The 24899-nt window shown below is 47.4% G+C and overlaps 1 protein-coding gene across 4 annotated transcripts in view; it reads right to left on the bottom strand.

Moving 5' to 3' along the window:
• Positions 1-24899, bottom strand: part of NFATC2 (nuclear factor of activated T cells 2) — a 72581-nt gene that overhangs the window by 31979 nt on the left and 15703 nt on the right. For all 4 annotated transcript variants that reach the window (XM_069034082.1, XM_069034083.1, XM_069034084.1 and 1 more), the window contains exons 4-6: positions 19869-20071; positions 17717-17889; positions 8142-8282 (exon numbers count right to left, since the gene is read on the bottom strand). In XM_069034082.1, coding sequence (XP_068890183.1) covers positions 8142-8282; positions 17717-17889; positions 19869-20071 — 517 coding nt within the window. The remainder of the gene's footprint in view (positions 1-8141; positions 8283-17716; positions 17890-19868; positions 20072-24899) is intronic.

Raw genomic sequence — 24899 nt, 5'->3', positions numbered from 1 at the left:
CAGCTAATGGAGAGCAGGAGGAATAAACTGAGAAGTCCCAGGATGATTTCAGGAAATTTTGAACAGAGAAAACCTGCACCAAACTGTCAACCCATGATTATCATCTTTAGAATGTGCATAAATGCAAATTTTTTTAGGAGGAAAGGAAAGTGGATGATTGGAGAAAGTCCTCAACAAAAGTGGGATTCTTATTGTAAGGATGTACTAAAAATCCTGATGCGGATGTGACAGCAGAGCACAGCCCCAGTACAAAACTTGTCACACCAAAGGCTCTTCCCTGGAACCCAGGTGGTGCCTGGGCAACAGAAATGGGTTTGGCTTTGAGCAGGAGGTTGTGCTCAACCCTCCAGAGATCCCTTCTGGCCTTCATTACCCTGTAATTCTGTCATGCCACAAATGGGACAAACAGCTCCTGCCTGGAAACCGAGAAGATTAAACCCCAGCTTGATTAATAATTTAATCTAAAGTCTACAAGTGCAGATAGCTGCTTATTGCACATAATTAAACTGCTCCAACAATGGAGAGTACAAAAACTGCAGAAGATCACTCGGGAATCCAGTGCCAGGCCCACGTGTGTGGTGCCTTTTGAACAGTACCTCCACCACAGGGAATTCAATCCCTGCCTCTGCAAAGGGCAGCAGTTGCACTCAAGATGATAAAATATTCTTGGATTTAGACCCGGAGGTCTTACCAGCCATGGCTGCCTCATGCAGTATTTTTACTGTTGTGGTTCCCTGCTCATTTAATGGTTTGTCTTCGTTGGCAAGTCTTTAACACCACAGGTCAGTGAAATGTTCAGGAAATAGAGATTTTTGTGCTGCTTCAGGGCTATGAGACTTAGCATTAAACCCCGATGAGAGATCTGATTGTGTCAGCACTCTTTGGAGGAATGAATGAGTTGTTGGAAGAAAGTAATTCTACCCTTTCTAACTCCAACTGCGATCATACCAAAAGTCTTGCTTCAAACTGGGGGAAATCAAAACGTCAGTCTGCATTAGGAACATTTTGGGTGATTCTCCGCAGCCCCTTATAGGACTTTTTTTAATTAGCCAATTAAAGGTTTTCTGAACCAGTTACAGCCTTTACACATTATTCAGGATCCCTTACTCATGACTTTGGGGTCAGCAACTAGCAGAGAAACAAACCTACTGCTTTATTTGAACAAGCATGACTGATGGACTGAGAGGCTCAGGAAATGTTCTTTGCAGTTCTCTGCAGCTGAAGACTAAATATACAATTGTGCTGATCCTGTATGGGATTCCACGCTTGCACGTGATTTTAGGCCTGCAAATGTACATTGCTTTTCAGTCAAGCATTACACAAATTACTTAATGAACAACCTGTTACCTTCCTCCCAGGCAGCAAACCATGCTGGTTCCCCAGAGAAACCGAGCCTGGTGACCAGAGGGGCAGGGCCCTGACTGCACATTTCTGCACAGTTCCTCTGGGCCTGCAGTGAATTGTCCCCATTCACTGTGTTTCTTGGAAGGTCTTCCAGAAAAGCACAACAATTATCTCTGTCAGCTTTTATCAGTAGATGACAGACATCTCTGGAAAACAGAGAGGGGTTTTTAGAGCCACCCCAAGAACAAAGGGAGAGCAATGGTTTCCAGTAGGGCAAAACCACTCTAGGAAGCAGAAACCTTACGGGGAATGCTCACTCAGAATCTCTGCTGCTCTGGACAAATTCCAGACAAATTCAGGGACAAATTCTGATTTCAGCTCAGAAGTTACTCTGCTGCGAGTCAGCACAAGGTTGCTCAGCATCTGGTCCTGAGCAGTTGCCTCATTCTAAGCTCTTACTTCAAAATGATTTTCAAACTTTAAACGCAGCATGAATGTATTTAAAACTCACAGAAAGTGGAACTATAGAATTTTTCCTGAGCTTCATTTTCATGGATTTCTTTTTCTTTCTGAAGCAAGACTGTCCACCACTGCAGTTAATGGAGCTCTGTTTGTTATGAGCAGAGGCCAGTGCCTTCATTGCACTGAGGACAGAAGTTTGAGTCACCAAGGCCAAAGATACAAGGTCTAGGAGGTAAAAGGGCAATGGATTAGTCATCCACCAGCCAGCCCAGCCCCAAATCTGACATTTTGCACAGTGAGAACAAGTCTAGAGGAGATTTCTCCCCATCTATTGTTGATGAATTCAATTCACATTAAAATAAAACATAAATACAGTAGTTGAACAGTGAAGCAGCAGGAACAGTATTTCATTCCAGAGCTCTTCCAAATGATTCCTTATGCCAATTCATCAGAATAGATTTGTTGTTTTTTTAAGATTATAAGTGTGTTTGTGTGTGTGTGTATAAATTATTAAACAAAAGCTTCTCTCAAAATAAAACCACTGGGAACCTCCATGTAATAAAATGAGTCACACCAGGATGCGATGACTAAGTGGGAGAACAGGGAATTCCACTCCCCATGCCAGCTTTCTTCATGATCAATTTTCTGTCAACAGGTGATGGGAGCTTGTCTCTCTGCCTTTTGTTTACGCCAAGAATTATAATTATTTTTTAATATTCTCCCTAAACAATTAAGCTGAATAATCAGGACCAGGCACACTTCCATCAGGCGCCCCCGTAGTGAACAGTGAGCCAGGGAATCCAGGCCAGTAGTGGCTGCCTGTGTTAATAAGGATTTACCAGCTGTAAAATTCCAAAATCTTGTGTCATACGGGGAAACCTTCCAAAACACTGGATTCCACCCTGTCTCGCTGAGTCTCTAACAGCTATGGCAACTCCGTTTCTGCAGCCACTCTCTTCTGCATTTTTCTGTGTGTGAGCCTTAGATTTTTTCCTGTTTTGCAGTGTTTTTCTGGGATTCCCGGTCGGATTGCCCCATGGAATTACAAGAACACCTGGGGCAGGCAGCACATTCCAGCCAGGGGGAAACCTCTGGGGAGAAAGGTTTGCTGGCTTTCAGCAGCTACAGCAGCAAGGAGAAGCACAACGGGCCCCATTTACCCTGAAACTTTCTAATCTGCACAGCAGAACCAGGCAAACCAATCCTCCTGATGAATACTTGTTATTCCTCAGTGTTCACACATGGTGGGACCTGCTGAGACACCTTCCTGCTTCGTGTAGACAGAACACACAAAACAGACGCTCCACGAGCACAAAACCTCCCAGATCTCCCCACCAGTGACACCTCTTTGGAGGGGGATGCCCAGGCAGGCCCTGAGCTCCCTTTGCTGCTGCCCTGCCCTGGGAGGAGAGGTGCCCTGCAAGGTGAGCACCTCCAGCTGATGCAGAATCCAGGTGGGTCCCCCGGACACAGCTCTGACTGATTCCCCCCACTCCTCCCAGCCCTCTGCAGGTTCAGAGAGGAGGGGATTTGCATCCAGCTTTACATGCTGGCCCCCAGCCACAGCCTGCATGGAGCAGGGAACATGCTCTTTGAAAACTAGCAGGAAAATAGCAAGGTAACCAATTCATTTCATGCACTTTCTGTACAACCTCACGTATTGCAAACAAATGGAACCATTTAAGATTACAGTACCACTTTCAGCTTTGCTAACTCTGCAACTATTCCCAGATATTTGTGCTCTTTTTCCTGTCCTTTCCCATTAAAAAATCCAAACAGTAGGTTTTTTCCCCAGATTCTGGGATTTTGTATCAGGATAAGATGCCTTTTAAACCATGCACTTAATTCATGCTCAGTGGTGAATGGCATCTGTGACTGAGTTATGACCTAGTCCTAAGATAAGTCCCATTCCTCTCAGTTCTTCAAACTTAAGTTCATTAATTTAGAAAACCAGTAAGTGACTGGAGTTCAACCCTCACATTCAATATTTAAAGCTGTTTATTTGTTCAAGTAGCAAACATCTCTTTTGAATGAACCTGGGAAAACATTGAAAGTTTTTAAAAAAGCTTTTTTGTCCATTTTATCTTGAATTTGCCCGAGAAAATTGCATCATTACTGTTGCATTATTAAGTTCACAGAGTTAATTGCTGAAAATAGTTGCTATTTTCTGCACTCCCCAGGAATTTCTGGATCATTCATGAAACTGTCAGACTACAAAGAGGGATTGAGCTCCCTGTTCTGAGCACGGTGAGGAACTGACACAGCAGAAAAGGGGAACACTGCTGTAAGACAGTGCTGGAATTTCCTTTCACCTGTCCCACAAAGAGCACGATCCTATCATCAAACCAACACACCAGCCACCTTCTGCCCCATGAAAGCTGCCCTAACGCCATCCCGGCGCAGTGCCCTATAGCGGACTGGGCTGCACAACTCCTGGGGCTGCACTCCCCCAGCACACCTTCCATGGCTTGTGGGGTGCAGCATTTCGGGCACTGTGCAGACAAAAGCCTCAACCCCAGCACCCCCACACCGAACACCACAGCCTGATCCTGCCCTGGGCTGAGCTCTCCTGCAACCACGACACATCCAAGCGTGTTCAAGCACCACTGCTGGACTCTAGAGCTGGACAGATTTATTTTGTCACAGGGGCTGTGAACATCCACACTTGGGGGCCCTGGCAGCTGCAGCAGTTCAAAGGGCACAGCAGCACCTCCTCTCCTTACCCTGCCTGGCCCAGCCGGGAGATTTATGGTGGAGCCACTCCAAGGATGGACGTGGTGTTTGGGTTGTTCCTCCACCACCCACATTGTCCTAGTGATGATTCACGATGTCCATGTGGCCACCAGAAGAGTTTGGCAGGGGAAATCACAGTCCATTTGCACTTTTCTCCCAGAGAAACACGAACTGCCTCTATCACTGACAGCAGAGCAGCAGTAACCAGTACACAAATGGGAGTAAACACAATGCACCCAGCATCTGACTTGCAAATTACTACATGACAATTAAAATAAATAAAAGGGGGAATTCCAAATCTTTTCTTTTTTAACTGCACTGTAAGATCTGGGCCCCAACCAAGCACTACCACCCTTGACCTTCACCATATTGCAAGTCCTTGATAGCTCCAACACTGCTTTTCAAGCTCTCTCTTCCAGATCAAAATTAAGAGAATACAGTCCAGTATAGTTGCTTCCCCTGACCTACTTTAATTTAGCTGGGCTCAGTTACGTGTCTCCAAGTTCAGATCTTCAAACTCCTTCAGCCAAACTCTGTTTTTGTGTGCTGGGCTTAGGGAATTCATGAGTTCCCCTGGCTCACAGCAGCTACACTTTATGATCTTGCATCAGAAAGAGAGAACCTCAGAAAGAACTCAGAACTCTAAGGCCTGCATGTTGATAAATTTTAGCATTCAGAAACGTAATGCTATTTATGCATCAGCATTTCAAACACAAGCACTTTATCCCCTCAGAGCACTGAGCTCCAGCCCCTTCACTGCGTTTCCTGCTGCCATTTCCTGCTGTGAGCTGAAGCTGACACTGTCCCAGCCTTGTCCCCAGCGAGCTCCCTGTGGCTGGCGTGACACGGGACACTCATTTCACAGTGACATCCCGCCACAATTCAGGGAATTGTCCTTATTTTCCAGGTATTGCTATGGAAAAATATACATATCTGCAGCTCTATGAAAAGACAAATAAAACCTGCTCATTACTGCTCACGGAGACACGTATTTTTGTCACAAATGTGACCAGTTCCACGTTCCTCTGCGTTCCTAGTGGTGGGTGAAGAATTGTCTACAAGATCCAGAGGAAATGGAAAGAGGTTCTGAGTGTTCCTCTGAGGGATGAAACCTAATGTACAATTGTGATCCTCAACAGCAGCTTCCTCAGTTTTGCAAAGCACATGACTGATGCCTTCCCAGCACCCGCTTCACCCAGATCCCAGATCCAAGGGACACCCAGAGTTTGGAGTCTATGGAACAATAAAAGGAGAAGATCTAGCTGCACAAAGATACTTGCACAAAGGTTCTTGGGGAAAAAACAGCCTTGCTACTCTCACCTAAAACACTGGACACACAAGCCAAGGAGCTGTGTGGAGCACGGCGTGCCAAAAGCTGTGGGATGGTTGCCTACACTGCTGCTCTCACCCTTCTTGTTACCAGCACAGCTAAAACTGGTGGCAGAAGTGGGAAATCCAGCACCACTTGCTAGCACAGACAAGGCTTGTGAGCTGTTAAAATGAAACTCTAAGCAAACCAAGCTTCCCCTGCGAGCTTGCTGCATCTTCCTGCCTTGACAAAGGTGTGATTCTTTCACAGGCTGAGGGGCAGCGGCGCGCTCTGGAAGAGACACAGCCTGCTGCAGCTGGGGTCAGGCAGAGCTGTGCTGCTATCCACCCCCAGGGTGGTGGCTGTGGCTTACTCTGCCCCTGAGCAGCTCATCAGCACTTTCTGCACGGGCTGTGCAGGGCAGAGGAGCTGTGGGTGAGCTGCTCCTCCTTCCACCCAGGCACTGCTCGAACCAACACGGGGGCTGCACAGCTGGGGCTCCTTGCTCTGGGCTCACGCAGCCCGAGGCAATGGCAACTACCAACAGACATCGTAGAGATCCTTAAAATTGTCTACAGTGCATAATGAGGGAAGCTGAAAGTCTCAGGCACACAGGATCCTGATTTTCAGGTGAGCTGGGACACTCATCAACCTCTGACAGCCCAGGCACAAAGCAATTCTCAGTTTGCTGCACTCAGCCATGCATGATCTGTGTATCCAGCTCAGCTTCTTAACCTTCCTCACCTTTAGACACGTCTATTAAATAAAGCAATCTTCATTTAAAAGCACTCCAGGGCACCTCTGGCAGAGGTGCCACTGCATTATGGAACAGCACATGGACACACAGAGAACCAGCTCAGCACAGAGTCCCCCAGATAACCCACTGCAAACCACACAGACTTCTGATTCAGCCCAAGGATTTGAACCTGGACCTCCCATCCTCTGAATTCCCCTTCTGCCAATCATTTTTTCAGAGTCCAGCAGAGTGAGACTGCCTGCAGAGGCCGAGGGCTGGGCGGGAGGCAGGATATGGAACACCAGCAAGCAAATCCCTGCTCCAGACTGGGCACTGCTGCTGGGATAAATCCTGTCTCCCCCCTACCAGGAGGTAAAAAAAGAGGAAAAAAACCCTGCAGTTTCCCCAGCAGCACAGAAAAGCTTTAGATTTAGTGTGGAAAATGTTGTTGTTCTTTTTACTTTCTAACATCTCTTCCAGCCAGAGCCTTCTCTGCTCTTATATGGAAAGAGGGGCAGGGCGTTTGGGATGTTTCCTCGAAATGGCATTAAGAGCTACCTCCTTTGAATGGATCATCTCCTGTAGTTACTGCAAAACATTCTTGGGACAGGTAGCACTGCAGGCTGCCAAGATGTTCCTGTGTACCCTCTCAAAGCGCTGACATGGTGGAACAGTGGCAGCACAGGGGGAAGGAATTAATACATGGGCTTGAAAGGAAACAGAGCGTGCCAGAGGAATTCCTCTGACTGCACAGGCTCATCTGAACCTCCACAGCTCTTCAGAGCCTTTCATACCTGCAAAATCAGCCTGGCTTGCTGCTGGTGTGGGAGGGAACTGGGACCCACAGAATGTTTTCCCCCACATCACCAGCTGGTGCTCCTGTACGTTCATGAATGTACATTCATTTCTGGCTCGATTCTCACTTTTTCCCAATGGCATTACCCCACAGATCATGCACATGCTGTTCACTTGGGCAATGCAATCTCCTAAATCCCTTGCAAGTCACTGGATACATCACTTAAGATGCCTCTACCTCAGTTCACCGACAGAAAACTTCCAAGCAACAAGCTTTCTTAACAGCACAAGGGGAACACAAAGTCTACAATAAAAAATATGGAAGGAGAAGTGATGTATTCTTATCTCTCATTACATGTATAAAAATAATTTGATATAAAAAGATATATTACGTTATGTTTTTTCTCCACAGACTACTAAAGGGAAGAAAACACAATCTTTGCCTGTAGTTCACATCAATAAAAAATGTTCATTTCAGTGATGATTTCTACAGTAGCATTCACTAAACATGAGATTAAACAAGCACAGAGGAACATGCAGTGCTCATCTCCTTTCTCTGATAACGGATCCTGTCCCTGCTGATTCCTGGGATTCTTTTGAAGCAACAACACAAACAGTTGCTCCCAAGTCTAATTTTACTCACATGGTTTTACCTACATGAACGGGATTACTCACTTGAGTAATCATGAGCACAATTTTTGAGATTTGGCACGACAGATTTGCCTTATCCCACTAGGGAAAGTTAGGAAAAACCTGCCTTACCTGATGTTTTTTCTGTGAACACCACCTTGGACTCTGCTGTGAAATTCTGTCCAGTGAGGATCATCTGTTGTCCTCCATAAACCAGGCAGCTGTCAATGTCTTGTCTTTCAACCATTGGAAGCTCATGAGCAGACCTTTGGGCTGTGGACAAATTGCAAACATGAATGAAACCAACTCTGTTTTACCAGGACTTTCCAAATCTTCCCAGAACTATCCACAGATCGATCTTGTCATCGTTACCATCTGCTGACTGCCAAAGCAGCTTCTCCAGGGTGCTAAATTTAGGTCTGAGAAGGAAAAATAAACTTACTCAAGGCATTTTATTTGGAAACATTCAGGAGTTGGCTGCAGTGGTTCAGCAGTGCTGGCCCTGCTCCTTGTCCTTGAGAAAGGACAGCTTGGATGAATGGGCTGAAACTTGCCCATGCCGGTTTCCAAGAAAACGGCCAAATTTTCAAGTGCAGGCACACTACAGCCCTAGAGCCCAAAAATTCCACCTGCACAGAGGATTCCACTGAATAACACTGAATTCCTTCAGAGAGGGAAAAAAAAACCCCAGAGCCTCTTCTCCAAAATCCCACTGCCTCCCACAGACAGGGCCTGGCACAGGGGGGTTGCCAACAACAGCTCCATCTCCATCTCCATGTGAGGGCACCGAGCCTTGGGCTCACAGGAGGGGCAGCCACGAAGCCCCAGCTGCCATCACGAGGGGTCACGCTGGGACTGCTGCAGCCCAGGGTTTTTCCAAGCATGTTCTGCAGAAGCCTAAACATCTGAGGAGCAGGGCCCTGTGTCACAGACTGAGTCTGATTATAAAAGGCAAGGGAAGAAAAGGTAGGGTGGGATCCAGATGGACACAGACGTCATCAAGGCTTTCTAAGGTCTTTACTGTTCTTGGCCACGAATTTGGAGCGTGACTTTAGCAAGTTATTCTCCCTTTCCCCAGCCAGAAAACCAGGACAGCACCATCTCTCCACCTACTTTCCTCTGATCCCATTGAAACAGCCACTTGCATGGTCAGAAAGGCTTTGGAGAACCCTGGTCACCATCCCTGCAGAGCCATCCCAACTGTCTGCTATCAAGCAGCAGGAGCTGAAGAAAGTGAAGATGTGAGAACTGTTCCCTACAACACAGACAGCTGGAAAACATCAGGAGCTTCCCTGTGACCTGACCAGGTGGGCAGCAGCTTGGGGCTGGTGAACTGCGAGTTCATGACCTGCACTCAAACTCCTCCAGATTCATCCAGCCCAACTGGAAAGGCCTCCAGAGGATCCTGCTCATCTCTTTCCCAGCTGCCTTGGCTGGATTTTAGCTCTCCCTGACAAAGAGACCCTGAGCACTTGTGTCTTCACTGAACACCGTTGGCTGCTGAGCCAAGAATGAGGAAATGTGATCCTGTATGTTCAGGGCTGGCCCTGACTCACACACAGGCGAGGCTGGGCTGTCTGTGACCTGACCTGGCACTGCTCTACTGCTCTGCAAGCCTCGCAAAGGAGAAATTCTCTCGTCACCTGGAGAAAATGTCGGAATATTTGGTGAGAAAACTCAAGCATTAAACCTTTCATAGCAACTTTTCTAGCTCTGCTGAATCCTTCAGTCACGAGACAGAGGCTTTGCTCCTATGAAAGAATAGAGGTAATTCAATAGCTGTAACTTCCTCATGCTGTTTGAGAGGCATTTTTAAAATCTATTTAGAATTACCTTAGGACTCATTGTTCTTTTCAAGTATATAACAACATCTGGGCTAATATACTGCCAGTTAAGAATATATATTCAGATTATTTGCAAAGAAGCTGATAATTTCTTTCCCATGGCTGTAAGATTAATTTCTTTCCCAAAATACTAACATTTTTGATGAGTTCATAATTGGATTTATCACAAAGACAGATCTGTAACCTCAAAGGCTGAAGAGTAAATAGCAATCATCAAAAAGCATCTGCAACAGTTGAGAAAACATTTAAATATTTAAGCATTGCCCTGGACACTCTTTATTCCTATTCAATCACCAAATTTCACTTCCACAGCATCCTAACTCATCAAAATTCCAGATTAACCTACGTCTCTTTCCAACTTCATTGTGTTCATAGAGAGCTTGGTACCTGCCATCCCACAGATCAGTGGTTCCCAAGGCTTTTTCGGGATGAGGAAGGACAAATTTTAGCCTGGAAGTGACTCTGACTCATCTCAATTACATTTGGAGCTGCTGCACCTGGCATGACTTTGGGCATCTCCAAAACTGTGCTTGCCCTGAGCCAGGTGGAGGGGTGCAAACCTCATGTGCCTGAGATGGGCTGCAGAATAATCCCATCTGGAAGAGTTCCAGCTGAGCTCCCCAGTGCAGATACCACACTAAAGTGTTTCCCCTGCCCTGTTTTACCTGAATTCTTCTCCTCCCTTTGGGTGCTTTGAAATCCTTTCCTAATAATAAAAACCCAGCTACTTTTCATTTTCCAAAGTCTCCTTTTTTCACCCAAGCCTGTAAGAAGGCTTCACCCCCTTCCCCATTTCCACCAGTACAGAGGTTCAAGGTTCAGTGTGGAGCTGCCTCAATAGGATTATTTTTTTTTTCCTCTGCAAGAAATATTAATTGCTAATAAATCCCCTTCCTCTAAGGCTCATGATGGGTGGACTGCATGCAATAATTTCACACTATTCCTTCTCTTCCCCCAGGGGCTGGCACTTCATAAAGTGACCTACAGCTACTGGAGTTTATGAGCTTTGAATAAACAAAACACTGTTGATTTAACCAGTTGGGGTGTTTACTTTCAATAGCAACAGTTACTGACATAAGGCAGCAAAGCAAATGCTATAGAAATACTCAGGCTTGGCCTGAAGCAGTGTGTCAAACTATTAACAGGGGACATTATTTTTCTATTTTATTTGACTGTTTGCAAATCAAGATGTCATGGATTGGTGGTGCCAAGAAATACAATGCATACAGTGACACAAGATAGAAAGGGAGCCACTGTCTGAGAGCCCTGCAGCACCTCCAGTGAGCTCAGCCTGCAGAGAGCAGCCCCTGCTGCCCACAGCCCACCCAGGCTCCCCTGCAGCCCATGTTTGTCAGGGCTCCTTCAGCCTTCAGCCCCCTCCCCATGCCAGCAGCTGGACGAAAGGTGAAGATGGTCTAAATCTCTGGGCCAGCAGGCTGAACACTTCCCACGGGATGCATGGGCTGCAGGCTGACCTCGAGCAACTGTGCCAAGGCAGCCAAAGGTGGCTCTTGCTTCCTCACCTGCCCACAGTATTGATAACTCTCCTTCTGCAGTGGAGAGATTTGGTTTTTAGGGGGAAAAGGGGTATTTTGATAAAACTGGTTACCTGGAGAAGTCTGTTGCAGCTCCCAATCTCCCCCATGAGAGTGTCACCCATTGCTGCTGGGAGGTGACAAGGGACAATCTCAGCTGGAGCAGCCTGGGACAGTGGAAGGTGCCCTTGCCCATGGCATGGGGTGGCACTGGATGGGCTTTAGGGTCCCTTCCAAGCCAAGACATTCTGTAATTCTGTGATGAATTCCTGCTAGAGTGAAGCCCCTCCACACTCTCTCCAACACCCGCAGCATTGACTCCAGATACAGGTTCCCTGTTGTCCCCAATCTGACAATGAGATGTCAGAGACATCTTGTCCTTGTGACATCTGATCAGGAGGAGCAGGACTGAGGCTCACGAGCAGCTTAGTGAGGACAAAGCCACTGCTACCTCTGATTGACCCACAAGCCAAGTAAACCAAAAAATGTGGCTGTTTAAGAGGGATGGGGTCACAGCTTGCACCCTAGTGCAGTGGCCTCACCAGAACAAATATTCAGATGCCTCTTTGGACAGCCCTGTCCTTATCCTGCCCAGAGCAGCCCCAGGTCATCCCAACTTTGAGCTGGGACTCACCACCCCTGACACGTCTCTCCAAACCCCCAAAGGCTTTTCATCCAGCAGCCACTGATTCCTGTTGGGTTTGAAAAGAGCAGATAGAGCTGGATGTCTGCTGCTAAAAAAACCCTGACCCCTGGAAGCAATAGCAGAGGTGTCATTTGTTATGGGATTAATTCTTCCACCTCAGTGCAAACCTCAATGAGCCAAAGTAAATATTTCATTCCTGCTGTCACACTGGGTTTATTTACCACGAGCTGCCTGTGGTAGGGTTGATAGGAGCAGAGCTGCTGTGCTCAACACTTCTCCAACTCATTAATGTTGTGAGAGACTTTGATCCCCTCCACCACTCCCTGAAGCATCCTGAGCTCTGCAGTGGGAGGAGAGGCAAAGGCTGGGGAGCCATGGGAGGACCAAGGGCAGGAGACATCTCCAGCAACCAGGGAGACATCAGCAAGACACCCTAGAGACGAGCAAATTTCTGATCAGAGGGATGGGATAATTCACCTCCTGGAAGGAGTATGGAGCAGTGGAAGACTTAGGAATCAAGTAAATAAAGCAAATTTCCAGCCCTCGTGGGGAAACCTTGAAAATGTGGTCGAAACACTCTGAGAAGAAGAACGCAGTATGACTGACAACAGTTTCTAATTTGCTGCCAGCAAGACTTAATCAGCAGTTTGTGCAGAGCCATCCAAGCAAAAAGCACCAAAAATAGAGAGCTTTTCTCCACCTCCTCCTCTGCACATAATTTATGATGTCCTTGCAAAGGAGGAGTGACAAGCACCGATGGCAGCAGTGTCAGATAAGTGTGATACTTTCTATGAACTGCAGCCAGCTCACCAAGCCAGTGTGTGATTAATGACAGGAAAACCATGGCCTCGGTTCACTTGTCTGTCAATCAGCTCTGTGGGTAAGCACAGCATTTCCCTTTAATCCCTTGTGGAGGGCATCTGCTCAGCTGAAATTCTGCTCAGCAATCCCTGCTCTGTGTGCTGGGCTGGGCTGTTTGCTTTTACCACCAGCAGCACTGCAAAGACCAGAAGTAACCAGGAGTTTACCCCTGGAGCAAGGCTGGCAGCCTGCAGAAGGGGCAGGCATTTCCCTTCGCTCTGACTCAGACCTCAAAGACTGAGATATTTTGGTTGCACGTTCAAAGTGGCAGATGTTGTCAGAATTATCTTTTACGTTCTGTGCTTCGAGAGAGAAAATGTTCTCTTTAGAGAAAGCACCAGTTTTTCTGTCAGCTGTACTTGCAGCCAATTGCGAGACTGTCTTGAAGTTGAAATGAAAGGGGGAAAAAATTCATTTAACCCAACTGGAAACCATGATACTCCCATAATAATCATGGTTATGGTTAAACTTCCAAATAGGTATCTCCCATGTGCAAAGAGACCATTTGTTTCTGCTTTTCTATCTGAATAAAGCTAGGCTCCTTCTTGCCTGCTGCTGTGTTCCAACCAGCACAACTCCCAGCTGAGGAAAAGCTCTCACTGGCTTGCCAAGACAACATTCTTTTACATGACTAGCTCTTTCCTCTGTAGTTACTAATGTGTCACAAATCATAGGCTCAGATTGTCTAATATTATGGGAAAATCTACTAGAAGGAGAGAAAAATAAAGGAAACTTCCAGGGAAATTGATTAAAGGGAAATAAGAAATTTGACCCAATTTAATGGAACAAAATACGGTCAATAATAGAAACTATTTAAATTCCTCTAGATGGACACACGGTTCTTTAGCAATAAGTTTTGTTTGTTTTGTTTTTTTACCACCTAGGAACATCTATTATAAGAACAAGATTTTAGACTCCTTTTCTCGTGCCAAGTGCAATTTAAGTTTGCATTTTAAGGGATTCATGAGCACAGCTCAGGATCAGCAACCACAGATTCTACAAAGCAAGAACTGTGGCAGACTTTGGGAAGGTTTAACCAGGATCCCTTAGAATAAAATCTGGGGCACTGTGTGGGACACTCCTGAGCCTCACACTCAGACATTTGCATGAAGCAGTTTTTGGCTGCTGACAGCCTGAGCAAAACAAGCTGCCCTACTACCCTGGACTCCCACCCTGCTCCTTCTCTGCTCCAGGATGCTTCAGCTGAGGAGTGAAAACACAACTGCAGAGGCTGGGGCACCCAGCTTGAGCTCCCAGAGATCATGACAAACCTATCTCTTGGAGAGGGAGCCCAGTGTCAACAATTTCTGTAACACCAGAGACCACCCACTCCCGGAGAAATGAGCTCCAGCTCTTGGTGACAGGCAAAGGAACGGAACTGATGTTACAGAAATCGTCCTCATGGCTTGAAAACAACGTTCTGCAAGTGTCAGACCTCTCCAGGGGTGGTTTGCCAAGTGTCTGTGTTTGAAGGGACAAGTGAAGTGAACTCAGTAACCCCTCACCTGCAGTGTCACCAGCAGCTCTGTCACAGCCCTGCTGGCACAGCAAGAACTTGCCCACACGAGCTGGTTCCTGCCTGAAGCACTGACGTGTCCCAGCAGGGATGGGCATTTGGACCCACACAGCCCTGAGCAGTGAGGGGAGCAGGGAGCCAGGCCAAGCAGGACACTTGGCTCTCCTGTGGGGCTCGCTGTCATTTCACTGACTCAGTGTGGACCAACACCACGAGAAGGGATTTTTCTCACCTTTCCAGCACCACACCTACAAGAGAGTGGTTTCCTATACCTGGCTGAGCGATGGCCTGTTGCTACAATTATCAGAGGGATTTCAAATGCCTTTGCCTCCTCAGTGGCTTCAGCATAAATCAACAGGCAACAGGAGGAAAAAGCTGCTGAATGTGCAGGCTTGTCTGGATCTGAGGTCCATTTTAAGGCACAAGTGATCATTTAGCAACACATCACCCCCTCAGTGCTCCCACACAGCTGCCTGGGGAGGAACTCGATTCGGATGATGCTTTGAACCTGTGAAATCCCCTCCGAAAATCTGTCAAGTGCTGAATGTGACACAGATGAGGTGGAACCAAACAGTGCTCTGAAATGCAGCTATTTCACAGCTCTTGCTTCACTACAGCTAATGATCTGCTGACACTGGTGGGACTTCCTCGGGATCAGCTTCTGGGGAGGAGAGCACTCGGATACTCTGTTGGTAGCAACAGGGCTCGGGATCAGCTTCTGGGGAGGAGAGCACTCGGATACTCTGTTGGTAGCAACAGGGCTCAGGGGGAGCCCCGAGAAGGGAGATGGGCCGTGATCCTGGGGCTGCTGCTCTCTAGGGACATAATTACTGCTGCCAGACAGGAGGCATCCCGAGGAGAGTCCCTGAGGGTAAGGGTTCTCAGGTGGCCAGGTCAAAAAAACCCAAACAAACCAGAAAATAAAGGGGAAAAAAGTGAATCCCAGCAGCACAGAAGGTGGGACAAGAAGAAAACATTACCCAGCCCAGTGCCCCTTCTTGGCAGGGCACCTGAGCTTACCTGAGACTGCCTGGGGGCTCTGCAAGGTGTGCAGATTGTCTGGGACAAGCTGAGGTTACCATCTCTAGTGAGATTTAGGCTGCATTACTAATATTGGCTGAACCCACTGATGTTTTTAACCATCTTCCCAGAACTGGGCTGAGATCAGGAAGCGCTACTGAAATGCATAAACAGTGCTAAATATGCAACATACACACTAAATGGCAGAGGCTCATGCCTCCAGATCACTTCATACCCTGCTTCCATGAGTTCAGAAAAGCACAGTCCTTAACATGTCTCTCCAAACTGCCTGTATATCTATCCACCATTCCAAAAATAAAACTTTCTTTCCTTATTTCCTTGGGGACCAAATACATTTTTTTTCTTGTAAGAGCTTTGCTGTTTTCTATACAGCCAACAATTTAATACTTTAATTATAAAAAACCCCCACTAACAATACGCCACTTATACTGGTATCTCCACTCTTGGCTTTTTTATGCCCCTAAGACTCATCAATGCAAAGACATCTCAGAATAAATGCCTCAACATCTTAACCAAGGCACTGCCACAGCCCTCACTGCACAGGCAAATTAGGTGTGTGCACACAGTTCAGAAAAATGTGACTTATTCTGGAAACCGTGCCCGGATTTCTGCCTGAACACTCTGTGGTGATGGGCACAAATACAACGTGCCATTGTGGAAGGGCCCCAGAAATGCCTGGCTAACTCATACTTGCTTTTCCTGAGGAGAATCTGAGTAAGTGGGGGGTGATCTGTGGGGCACCCTGCGGGACCCAGGGACCATCCCCCTCCTGCCCTGGGCTGGTGCTGTTTTCCTGCCCAGAGGGTGTAGGAGTTACACCTGGAGCCTCCCCACCCAAGGAGCTCCTCACTGAATGCTTCCTTTAGCAAATGGACCTTTGTTTCAGCAGGGACACATTTGGGGTGGAGGCCACTATTGTTTCAGCCATCTGGTCCCACAGAGGAACAGGAAGGTTTCCTATGGACAGAGGTGCTGGCTACTCCCACTGCTGTCCCTTCCCCATCACAGTGCCCAGAGACTTCACGCAGCTGCTAAAATGCTCTGACCGTTGGTATCTTCTCATAAACATTGCCAAGAGATCATTCATACCCATCATCCTCTCTCAGCCTTGCTTTGGTTATTCATTTGTACAGCTTTTTAAAGCGTTGCCATCAATAATTCACTAGCCAGTTTGATTTCCCACCCAAAACTGGCTCCTCTCATTCTAAGCAGTTGTATTTAAATAAAGTCTGCATCTCAATAAATAAAACTCACACATGAGAAACTCAATGGCTTTCTTCACTTGACTTATGGCAAGACACGTTCTGCTAAAGAGGTGAGTCATTCAACAAAGGGAGAGGAAAATTGTTCATTTTGTATTTGTGAAATCCCCAAACCGCCAAAAAGGCACCATTTACCAACAAAAAGCATCACAGGATGCACAGGAACCAGCAAAGTGGGTGGAGCCCTTCCAGAAATGACTGTGACACGGGGGGCACCTCATCAGGGGACTCTCTTTCTCAGGATCCAGTCCGTTACAATGAGTGGGAGGTGCAGGTTTCTGAGCTCACGCACTTATGGGATTTGCACTTCAGAAATCAAAACTGTCAGTTTTCTTCTGTCCCTCAGGGGAATACCAGAACAACCTGTGCTTTCCCTGCTTCAGCCTCCTGAGCTGTGCACCCCTTGGCACTGACAGCTAGAAAAAACAATGACCAGAATGCACCTGAGCCTCAGAATCAAACCTGTCCCTCCATTTCAGCTGCGTTTCTGCCACAGCTCAGATGAGAGGACTCTGGTCACTCCTTTGGCACACAGGATTGGCCACAGCGCTTGGAGCCGGCCCAGTCTGAACCCAAACCTCCAGCCACCTGCCAGTTTGTGGATGACAAGTTCTGATTGTGCCTCCACTCAAAACCAGGAATGCAGGCAGCTTGCACACTTGTGCTCCAACAGGGACAGCGCACGTGTGTCCCTGCACACACTCCCACACTGCTCCTGCTCCCAGGGAGCACCCGACAGCAGCAGGATCCAACAGCAACACGCTAATAAATAAACTTTGCAGAAGGCCCCAAACTTGGAGCTTGGAGCTTGCTGTCCTCACAAGCTCCAAGCACCTTGAAGAGCTACCAGCCCCCCCAAGCTTCCTTCAGGACAGGGAGTGCCCACGGGGAAGAGCCACGGTCACTCCACAGCTGGCACAGAGGAGCCGAGCACGGTGGGTTTGCCCTCGGTGCCAGCCTGGAGCCAAGGCACAGAGAGGAGCAGGCCGCAGGGATACTCACAGCACTCGATGGGGTTGGAGGCCGCCTGCAGGGACACGATCCTGCCGCTGGGCTCGGGGATGTGCACGCGGAAGACGAGGCGCACGCGCGTGTTCTTGCGGCCGATGTCGGTCTCGCCCTTGCGCAGCTCGATGTCCGCGTTGCGCAGCTTCAGGATCCCCGCGCAGTCGATGCTGCAACACACGCGGCCCTGAGCTCAACCCCTGCTCGCAGCAGCTGGGACAGGGGACACTCAGGGGGATGAAGCTGTTTTGCTTCGGCCTCTGGGTTAAGAACAGCTCTAAGTACTTGCTCTGGTTAGGATCCAGATATTCCCATTTCAGCAGCTACAGGGGAAGAAATCCCAGACATGCAGCACATGAGGGATGCTGCTGGATCTCTCCCCACTCTCTGGCAACAGCAGAAGCTGCTCTCCAAGCATTATAGCTCCAAGTCTTATCTCCCCTGTGCTAAGGCAGAGCCCCCCCGGGGGCAGGAGCCTCCATCAGCAGCTCTCCCGACAACCCCGCTCCCAGGGACTGCACAGCAGCCCTTCCTACACCGGGGCAGGTTGGTTTAGGTTAGTTCAGCTCCATGGGGAATCACAGCAGCTGAGGCAGCTGATTACAGAATCCCCACTGCCTGCACCATCCAGGCATGTGGAATTCAGCTCCAAAGCAGGAACCAAACAGCTCTCTCCTCCTTTTGCACAGGGTGGGTGCTACTGCTACAGCTGGGCTCTGCAGCCTGGCCCAGGTCACTGTATCATCCTCCAAAGCCCTGGGACATTGTTCCCAGACAAGGTAAGAGCCTGGCAGAGCAGATATTCGTTCTCCCATTCACTGTGTCCTGTTCACTGTGTCCCTGCACAAAGGGAGGGTGCAGGGAGCAGGATGGGGCTGAGCAGCAATGACAGGATTTGGATTGCTTAAATCAGAACTGCAACTTAGTATTTAGTGTGAGTGCAGGCTGGCTTCTCAAGAGTCCAGGGTAGCCTTGCAAACATGCCTGTGTTAGGAAAATGTGACAAATATTTGTCAAGCTCAGCAATAGTTCTCAGAGCAGGCAGTGAGCACTGCTACTAAACAGGCACTGCCAGCCCATTTTGATATCAGTTCTAAAAACACATCATTTCTCTCCTTTTGATGGGAATTAAAATCCCGTTTGGGGAGGTATAAGCCCCAAGCTGCTTCCTACACCCACGCTGTTCCTTGCCCTTGCAGATGTGCAGGGGTTTATTACTCCAGGGTTCCTTGTTAGGAATGAGGTATATTTTCTAAAAAAATATGAAGAAAGAATGTGAATTTTGTGATGAAGTAGGGGGGCCTAAAAATACAACTGCTCTGCCAATTTTGTCAGGATCCTCTGAAGGATGGAGATACAGCTCTTCCCTCTGCAGAGCAATCACTCTCATGCTGCCTGGCACACATTCAAGCCTGAAGTTTTCAGACTGGTGCCCACTTTATCCCTCTGCCTCCATAAAACTGGAAGGAGTAATACAGACAAGATGTGCCTGTACTTTCTTTTCTGTTAACCTATTACAAGAGGAGATTTCATGGCCAGATCACTTGATGGAGTTCAGAAGAGATGTTTTGTATTCCATTAAATGCTGTAAAATTAACCATACACCTTTCCTCTGTCTGCTGCCCCTGCTCCTCACTTGTCCCTGCAGCGTAAGGACTTAGATTCGAGTCTTCTTTTCCTGAGTGCACTACAAACCCCTTCTGACTGTGAAGATGATGGATCATTAGTGAGACACTGGATGCCTCATCCCTGTCAGTGTCCAAGGCCAGGCTGGATGGGGCTTGGAGCAATCTGGGATAGTGGAAGGTGTCCCTGCCCGTGGCAGGGGGTGGCACTGGGTGAGCTTTAAGGTCCCTTCCCACCTGAACCACTCTGTGATTACAGCAGAGTCACTGCAGCAATTGGAATAGGGAGCAGGGGTGCCTGCATGGTCACCTGATGAATGGGAACTCTTCCAGCAGCTTTAACCCAAGGGCTTGTAGCTGGTTTTGTAAAAAGGGTCTTGCACTCGTAAATCATCCCAACGTGCTGGAAAGGGGAGTCCCTCCAGAGCATCATTATTCTTTTAAGTGACTCCTTTCCAAAGAGAAAGAACTTCAGTGCCAACTTAATCCGCCTCAACTTTGCTAATAAAAAGAAATCTACTTACGTTGCTTTCATGTTGTTTTTGGGTTCCAGGGGGATCTCTAAAACCTTGGTGTTGCCAATGATCTTCTCGTAGCTGGTGGTGGTGACGGTTTTGCCCGTGATGCGATGGACCTGGTAGAAGGCATGGGGTTTGAGGATGCGCTCGTCCGCGGTGCCAATGAAGATCTGCAGACCCAGGGGTTTGTTCTCCATGTACCCGTGCAGCTGGCAAGACATTAAAAATCTGCTATCACACACTGGGCCTGCAATGCCTTCAGGAAACCAAAGAGATTTGCAGACATGTATCTATAGCTATAGATAAATGTAGATTTCTGGCATTGATTCACTGCTCTTTGAAACTCATCCTTCCCCAAGTTGTTGGTTCACCTTCAGCCATTCCTCTTGCACTGCATTAAAACAGCACCTGTACAGGTAGAGATGGCATTTTGGGTCTGGGACTGGACAGCACAAGGATGTCTCAGTCGACCTTAGAGCCTGGGGTTTCTTGGCCCCAAGGACACAAACAGACTCTCCTGTACTAAATAACGTTTTTATAAACAGCATTTACTGCAAGAAAGCCAGAACACCTCCATAGGCCAGGAGACAAGGAAACTTCTCCTTCTTTATTAATGTTCAAAATTACAAATCAAACCATTCTGCATTTCTCACATAACCAAAAATGAGAACCAGACATTTATCTACCGCATAGCCCGAGATCTAGCTGAAAGGGAACTTTATGGTCTGAGACATGCTAAATTTGTTTTCAATTACTCTGTCCACATACAAAACCTTGATGAAGCCATACAAAGCAAATAGTACTGGAAGATCAGAGAAAAGGAAGATTAAGCTAATGGTATTCATGGCCAAACCAGGGCTTTTTCCTTCTTTTCTTTTCACCAGTCAGCAGGAGGTATCTCTGCATAGAAGGATTAATTCCCCCCTGGAAGGGGACCACATGCAGCATCAATGCAGTGCTGGCAGCCTTCCTCCAGCATGGTAAATGTAAGGCGACACTCACTTCCAGAGCTATCATTCCTCATCCAGCACATATTTTGGAGGCATACAAAGACAGGGGCTGTGCCCCAGAGACCCTCCAGCCAAGGGCCTGAGTGAGCAGCCTCTCCTTGCATGAATAGCTCCATTGAAGGCACCAGGCCCTGGGCAGGGGTTGTGCAAGACCAAACTGCAGAGCCCAGCCCAGACACCTCTGATACCTCGGGAGATGGTGAGGAGGGGAATGGGCAGGAGGCTCTGTGCAAAGCTGCCAGCTGGCTCTGGGAGCCAGGAGAGGAGCAGGGAGCCGGACTTGGAGCACCGGGGTTGGGACTGGAGACGCAGCGTGGCCAGGAATGTGATAAATACAGCGGCAGCCACGGGCAGATTTAGGAGTGGATAAAGTTATAGGAGACGAAAGGCAACAGAGACCAAAATGACCGATCTGCTGGGAACAGGCACTGATGGAGGAATCAGTCCCTGCTGATCCACAGCCCAGATCCACTGGGAGCCACAGGAAACTCACCCTAAGTATGGGACTTTCAAAATCCAACATTTCCTGGCCTTCAGTGAAAAGCCATTGTATCACCAAAAGCCATGCTGTCTTCACAAGGGGCGAGGGGGAAGAGCAGTTTTTAAGTACTGAGTGTGTTTATTGTCATGCCTGACAGAGTAATTCTTTGTGGATCCAGCTACAACAAGAGGATCCTTTGGACAGGAGGGGTTACTGCAGTGACAGCAAAGCAGCTTTTGCTCTACCCTCTGTCCTGGCAGAACAAAATCCCAGAGTTATGGGCGGGAGACTGAAACGGAGGAAAACAGACAATAAATTACTGAAGAAAATCTGCCCCCAGTGAGCACAGTCAGTAGCAGCTGTAACAGAACTGGCTACATACACAGGGTTTAATACTGACCACCTTTAAAAGTAATTTTAAGTGGTGTTTGCTCATGTACAGAATGAGTTCCCAAGACACAACTGTTCATGGCCATCCAATAACGTGCATGTCTGTGGGTGTGTGTTGCACAAATGCACACAGAGAAGACAGGAACTGATTCCCTGTTCATATGGCAATGTTTGTATTACCTGCTGGCCCAGGGGCATAAAACACAGTAAAAGGCCTCCTGATCCTCCACAGGACCAGATTTTAAATCAGTTGTTTGGTCAGTGGAAGAAAGTGAAAGCAACATTTTTTTTTGGTAATTTATGGCATTATGGCAATGCTGTAGGATGACATAATTGTAAAATCAGAATAGCATTATAAAACTCAAATACAAAGAGAAAAAAATACATGTAAAAGAGTCAAGTGTCCCTATTTAAAAGGGTTTGTCCTAATCTTGAGCTAATTGATTACATTTTCAGGGCTAATACAGGTGATCATTTACCACAAGTGTTTCCATCTACGTTTCACTTGCTATGAACACAGCAGGATGACTTAGGAACAAACAGTGGAGATGAACAGCCCACAGAAACACTCCAGGAGCTTTAAAATCAGAGTTTTACACTCAGCTTCACCACCAATTTATCACAGCTTCAGTCATGTCACACAGCCTCTCTCTTTACGTGCACCAGGGAACAGTGATGCTCACCCTGCTCTGCAGGGACAGAGTATCTGTGCTGCTGTTTTATAGAGAAAATTCAGAGTGGGCTAGAATGAAAGGACACATCAGAGCTGTGCTTCAGAGATATGGCTCTTCTTAAAACTGAACTACTAAAGAGTGCCACTGTCAATGAAACACTCACCTCCACTATGCCAGGCAGCTGCTTTAACATTTAACCAAAGCGCTGATCTTTTCTTTGGCGAAGCAAAGGAGGAATAAATTTGACCCTTACACAAACTTTGAGAAGGGAAGATTTAAAATGCTTTTTAAAATAACTTTGAAATTAATTTTCCCCTCCCTTAGCAACAGCCAAGCTGCTGTAAAATCTCCATTTTTCAGTGCTGCTCTTCTGCTCATCAGAGCTGCTCCCTCCAAGCCCTTCCACGGGAGCACCAGCCCCACACTAAGGTGTGCCTTCACTCTTTCTCGCTCTCCTTTCCATGAAGAAAACGAAATCATTGGGATTTCAGTTTCAAGAGAGCGAGGATCAAGAAAGATTTATGAATACAGAACTCTGGGAGGAAATATTTTTGTGTATCATAAGGTGACCTATTCACAATAAAACTCCCCCAAACTGTATACAGATCGAGCTGGAAAAAACCCAACTCCTTTGAGTCACATTTGCCACAAGGGGAAAGAGAAGCCAGACATGATGTGTACCTTTCCATACCCTATTTTGGGACTTTAAGATCCTATTTCTTTCAGTTGAAAGATTTTTCTTAAACTTCGCTTTTGCCTAACTCTTATAATATTAACATAGCCAGACATGGGCTGGTCTGTGACCTGAGGAAATGCAAAGCACTTTGGCAGATAAACAAATAACATCATTCAGAAAACAAGGAGACTTTTCTTGTTTGGTTTGCTGCTATGATTGGGTTTCTAAACAAAATAGAAATGTGTGGCACGATTCAAAGCATCGTGTCACCTCTGCAGAAATCAAATTCATTCATTCTGCACTCCATCCATGGATCAATACCAGTCAAATTTGGGAAAGGGGGTGATTGGAGTGCCATTTGCAGGAAGGCACCTGTGTAATTCTGCATGCAAAAAATGAGCAGATGTGCCTTTAGCTGCCAAGTTTGTTCACTTACACACCCAACACAACCCCTGTGACGGCCCCAGCAACCGCAGCCATCGACAGCACACATCAGGCACATGAAACACTTTTCTTCTCCTGCACTGTTTCAAAACTCAGGTCACCTCACAAACTGAGACCCCAGCTCCAAATACACAGCACTTAAAGCCAGAATTAAAAATTCCCATCCACATCATTCCCTACCCAGTGCTGAGATGAACCAAACCCTGCACCCGCCAGCTGGCAGTGCCCCTGGCTGGGGGCATCTGAAAGGGTCACCTTTGCTGTGCTGCACAAAGAGCAAATCTCTTTGCACAGGTGAGGCTGCAACACTGCTTCCTTGTGCTAAAATCAAGGGATAAATTGCCAGCAGAGTCAGAAAGCAAGGCAAATTCCTTAAAGATTCTGGAGGTGGTCACCCATAGATACAGCATATCTCTACAGGGAGAATTTGGTGCAACTTTTGAAATTTAGATCTTTCAATCTGGGATATGCTTTCTTAAATTTAAATATTATTGTATTTTATGTAGAATTACATTATTAGCAGGAGAAAGAGAGAGTCGCAGGAAATAAATAACTTTTTTATTCTTACCCAGAAGTCAGGCCATGGAGGGGCAGTGATTTCCCAGGTCCTGCAGGGGATGAGCAGCCAAAGCCCAGTGAGAAACCCGTGGTGCCCATGCCCTGTGCCCTGCTGCAGGGAATGCTGACCCTGTCCTGCAAGCAGCCCAAACAGGCACTTCAGCAGCACTCAGCAGCTGCAGCACCTCAGTTCCCAGCAGCACTGCAAGCTTTGCCTTTTCACTGATGGGTTACAGAGCCAAGTTTTCTTTGGGATTTCGAGTTTAGCTCTTGCACATCGAAATCCTCCGTGCAGTGCTGGGCTTTGCAAGACAAAAGCAGCAGCATCTGCAAATCTTACTGGCATATTTGAAGTGCCCCAGTAAGAACCTGTGAGAGACCGACTGCCTTAGTGAGTACAAGGGAGTAATTTATTTCCCATTCATCCCCACAGAGCCCTGCTTGTCGGGCATTTCGCTCTTTCTCCCTGGGATGTACAAAGCTGCTCCTTTAAAGCTGATTGCACGCACCTTCCTGCCTAGACAACGCAAGCCGTGGCCAGGAGGAAAATGTAAATTTGGGGAATCGATTCACTAGGCTTGGGGATTTTATCTGCTCGAAAGCACCCAGCTCCCTGGGTCTCCGAGCTCAGGGTAACACGGGCTTTGGTGCATGAGCTGTGCATCACTGGCTCTGTCCCCGTGGAAGCCACTCGGGGTGTGCCTGTGTGTGGTCAGCTCGGGTGATTCACACGGATCATCCCGGCCGGCAGCGAGAAGTGGGAAAACAGAGCCCGGCGAGCAGCACTTAATGAGAAGCGAACAC

Source organism: Aphelocoma coerulescens, chromosome 20 (genome assembly GCF_041296385.1).
Source record: "Aphelocoma coerulescens isolate FSJ_1873_10779 chromosome 20, UR_Acoe_1.0, whole genome shotgun sequence".
In the NCBI taxonomy this organism is placed as follows: domain Eukaryota; kingdom Metazoa; phylum Chordata; class Aves; order Passeriformes; family Corvidae; genus Aphelocoma; species Aphelocoma coerulescens.
This window is presented reverse-complemented; position numbering and strand designations above follow the sequence as displayed.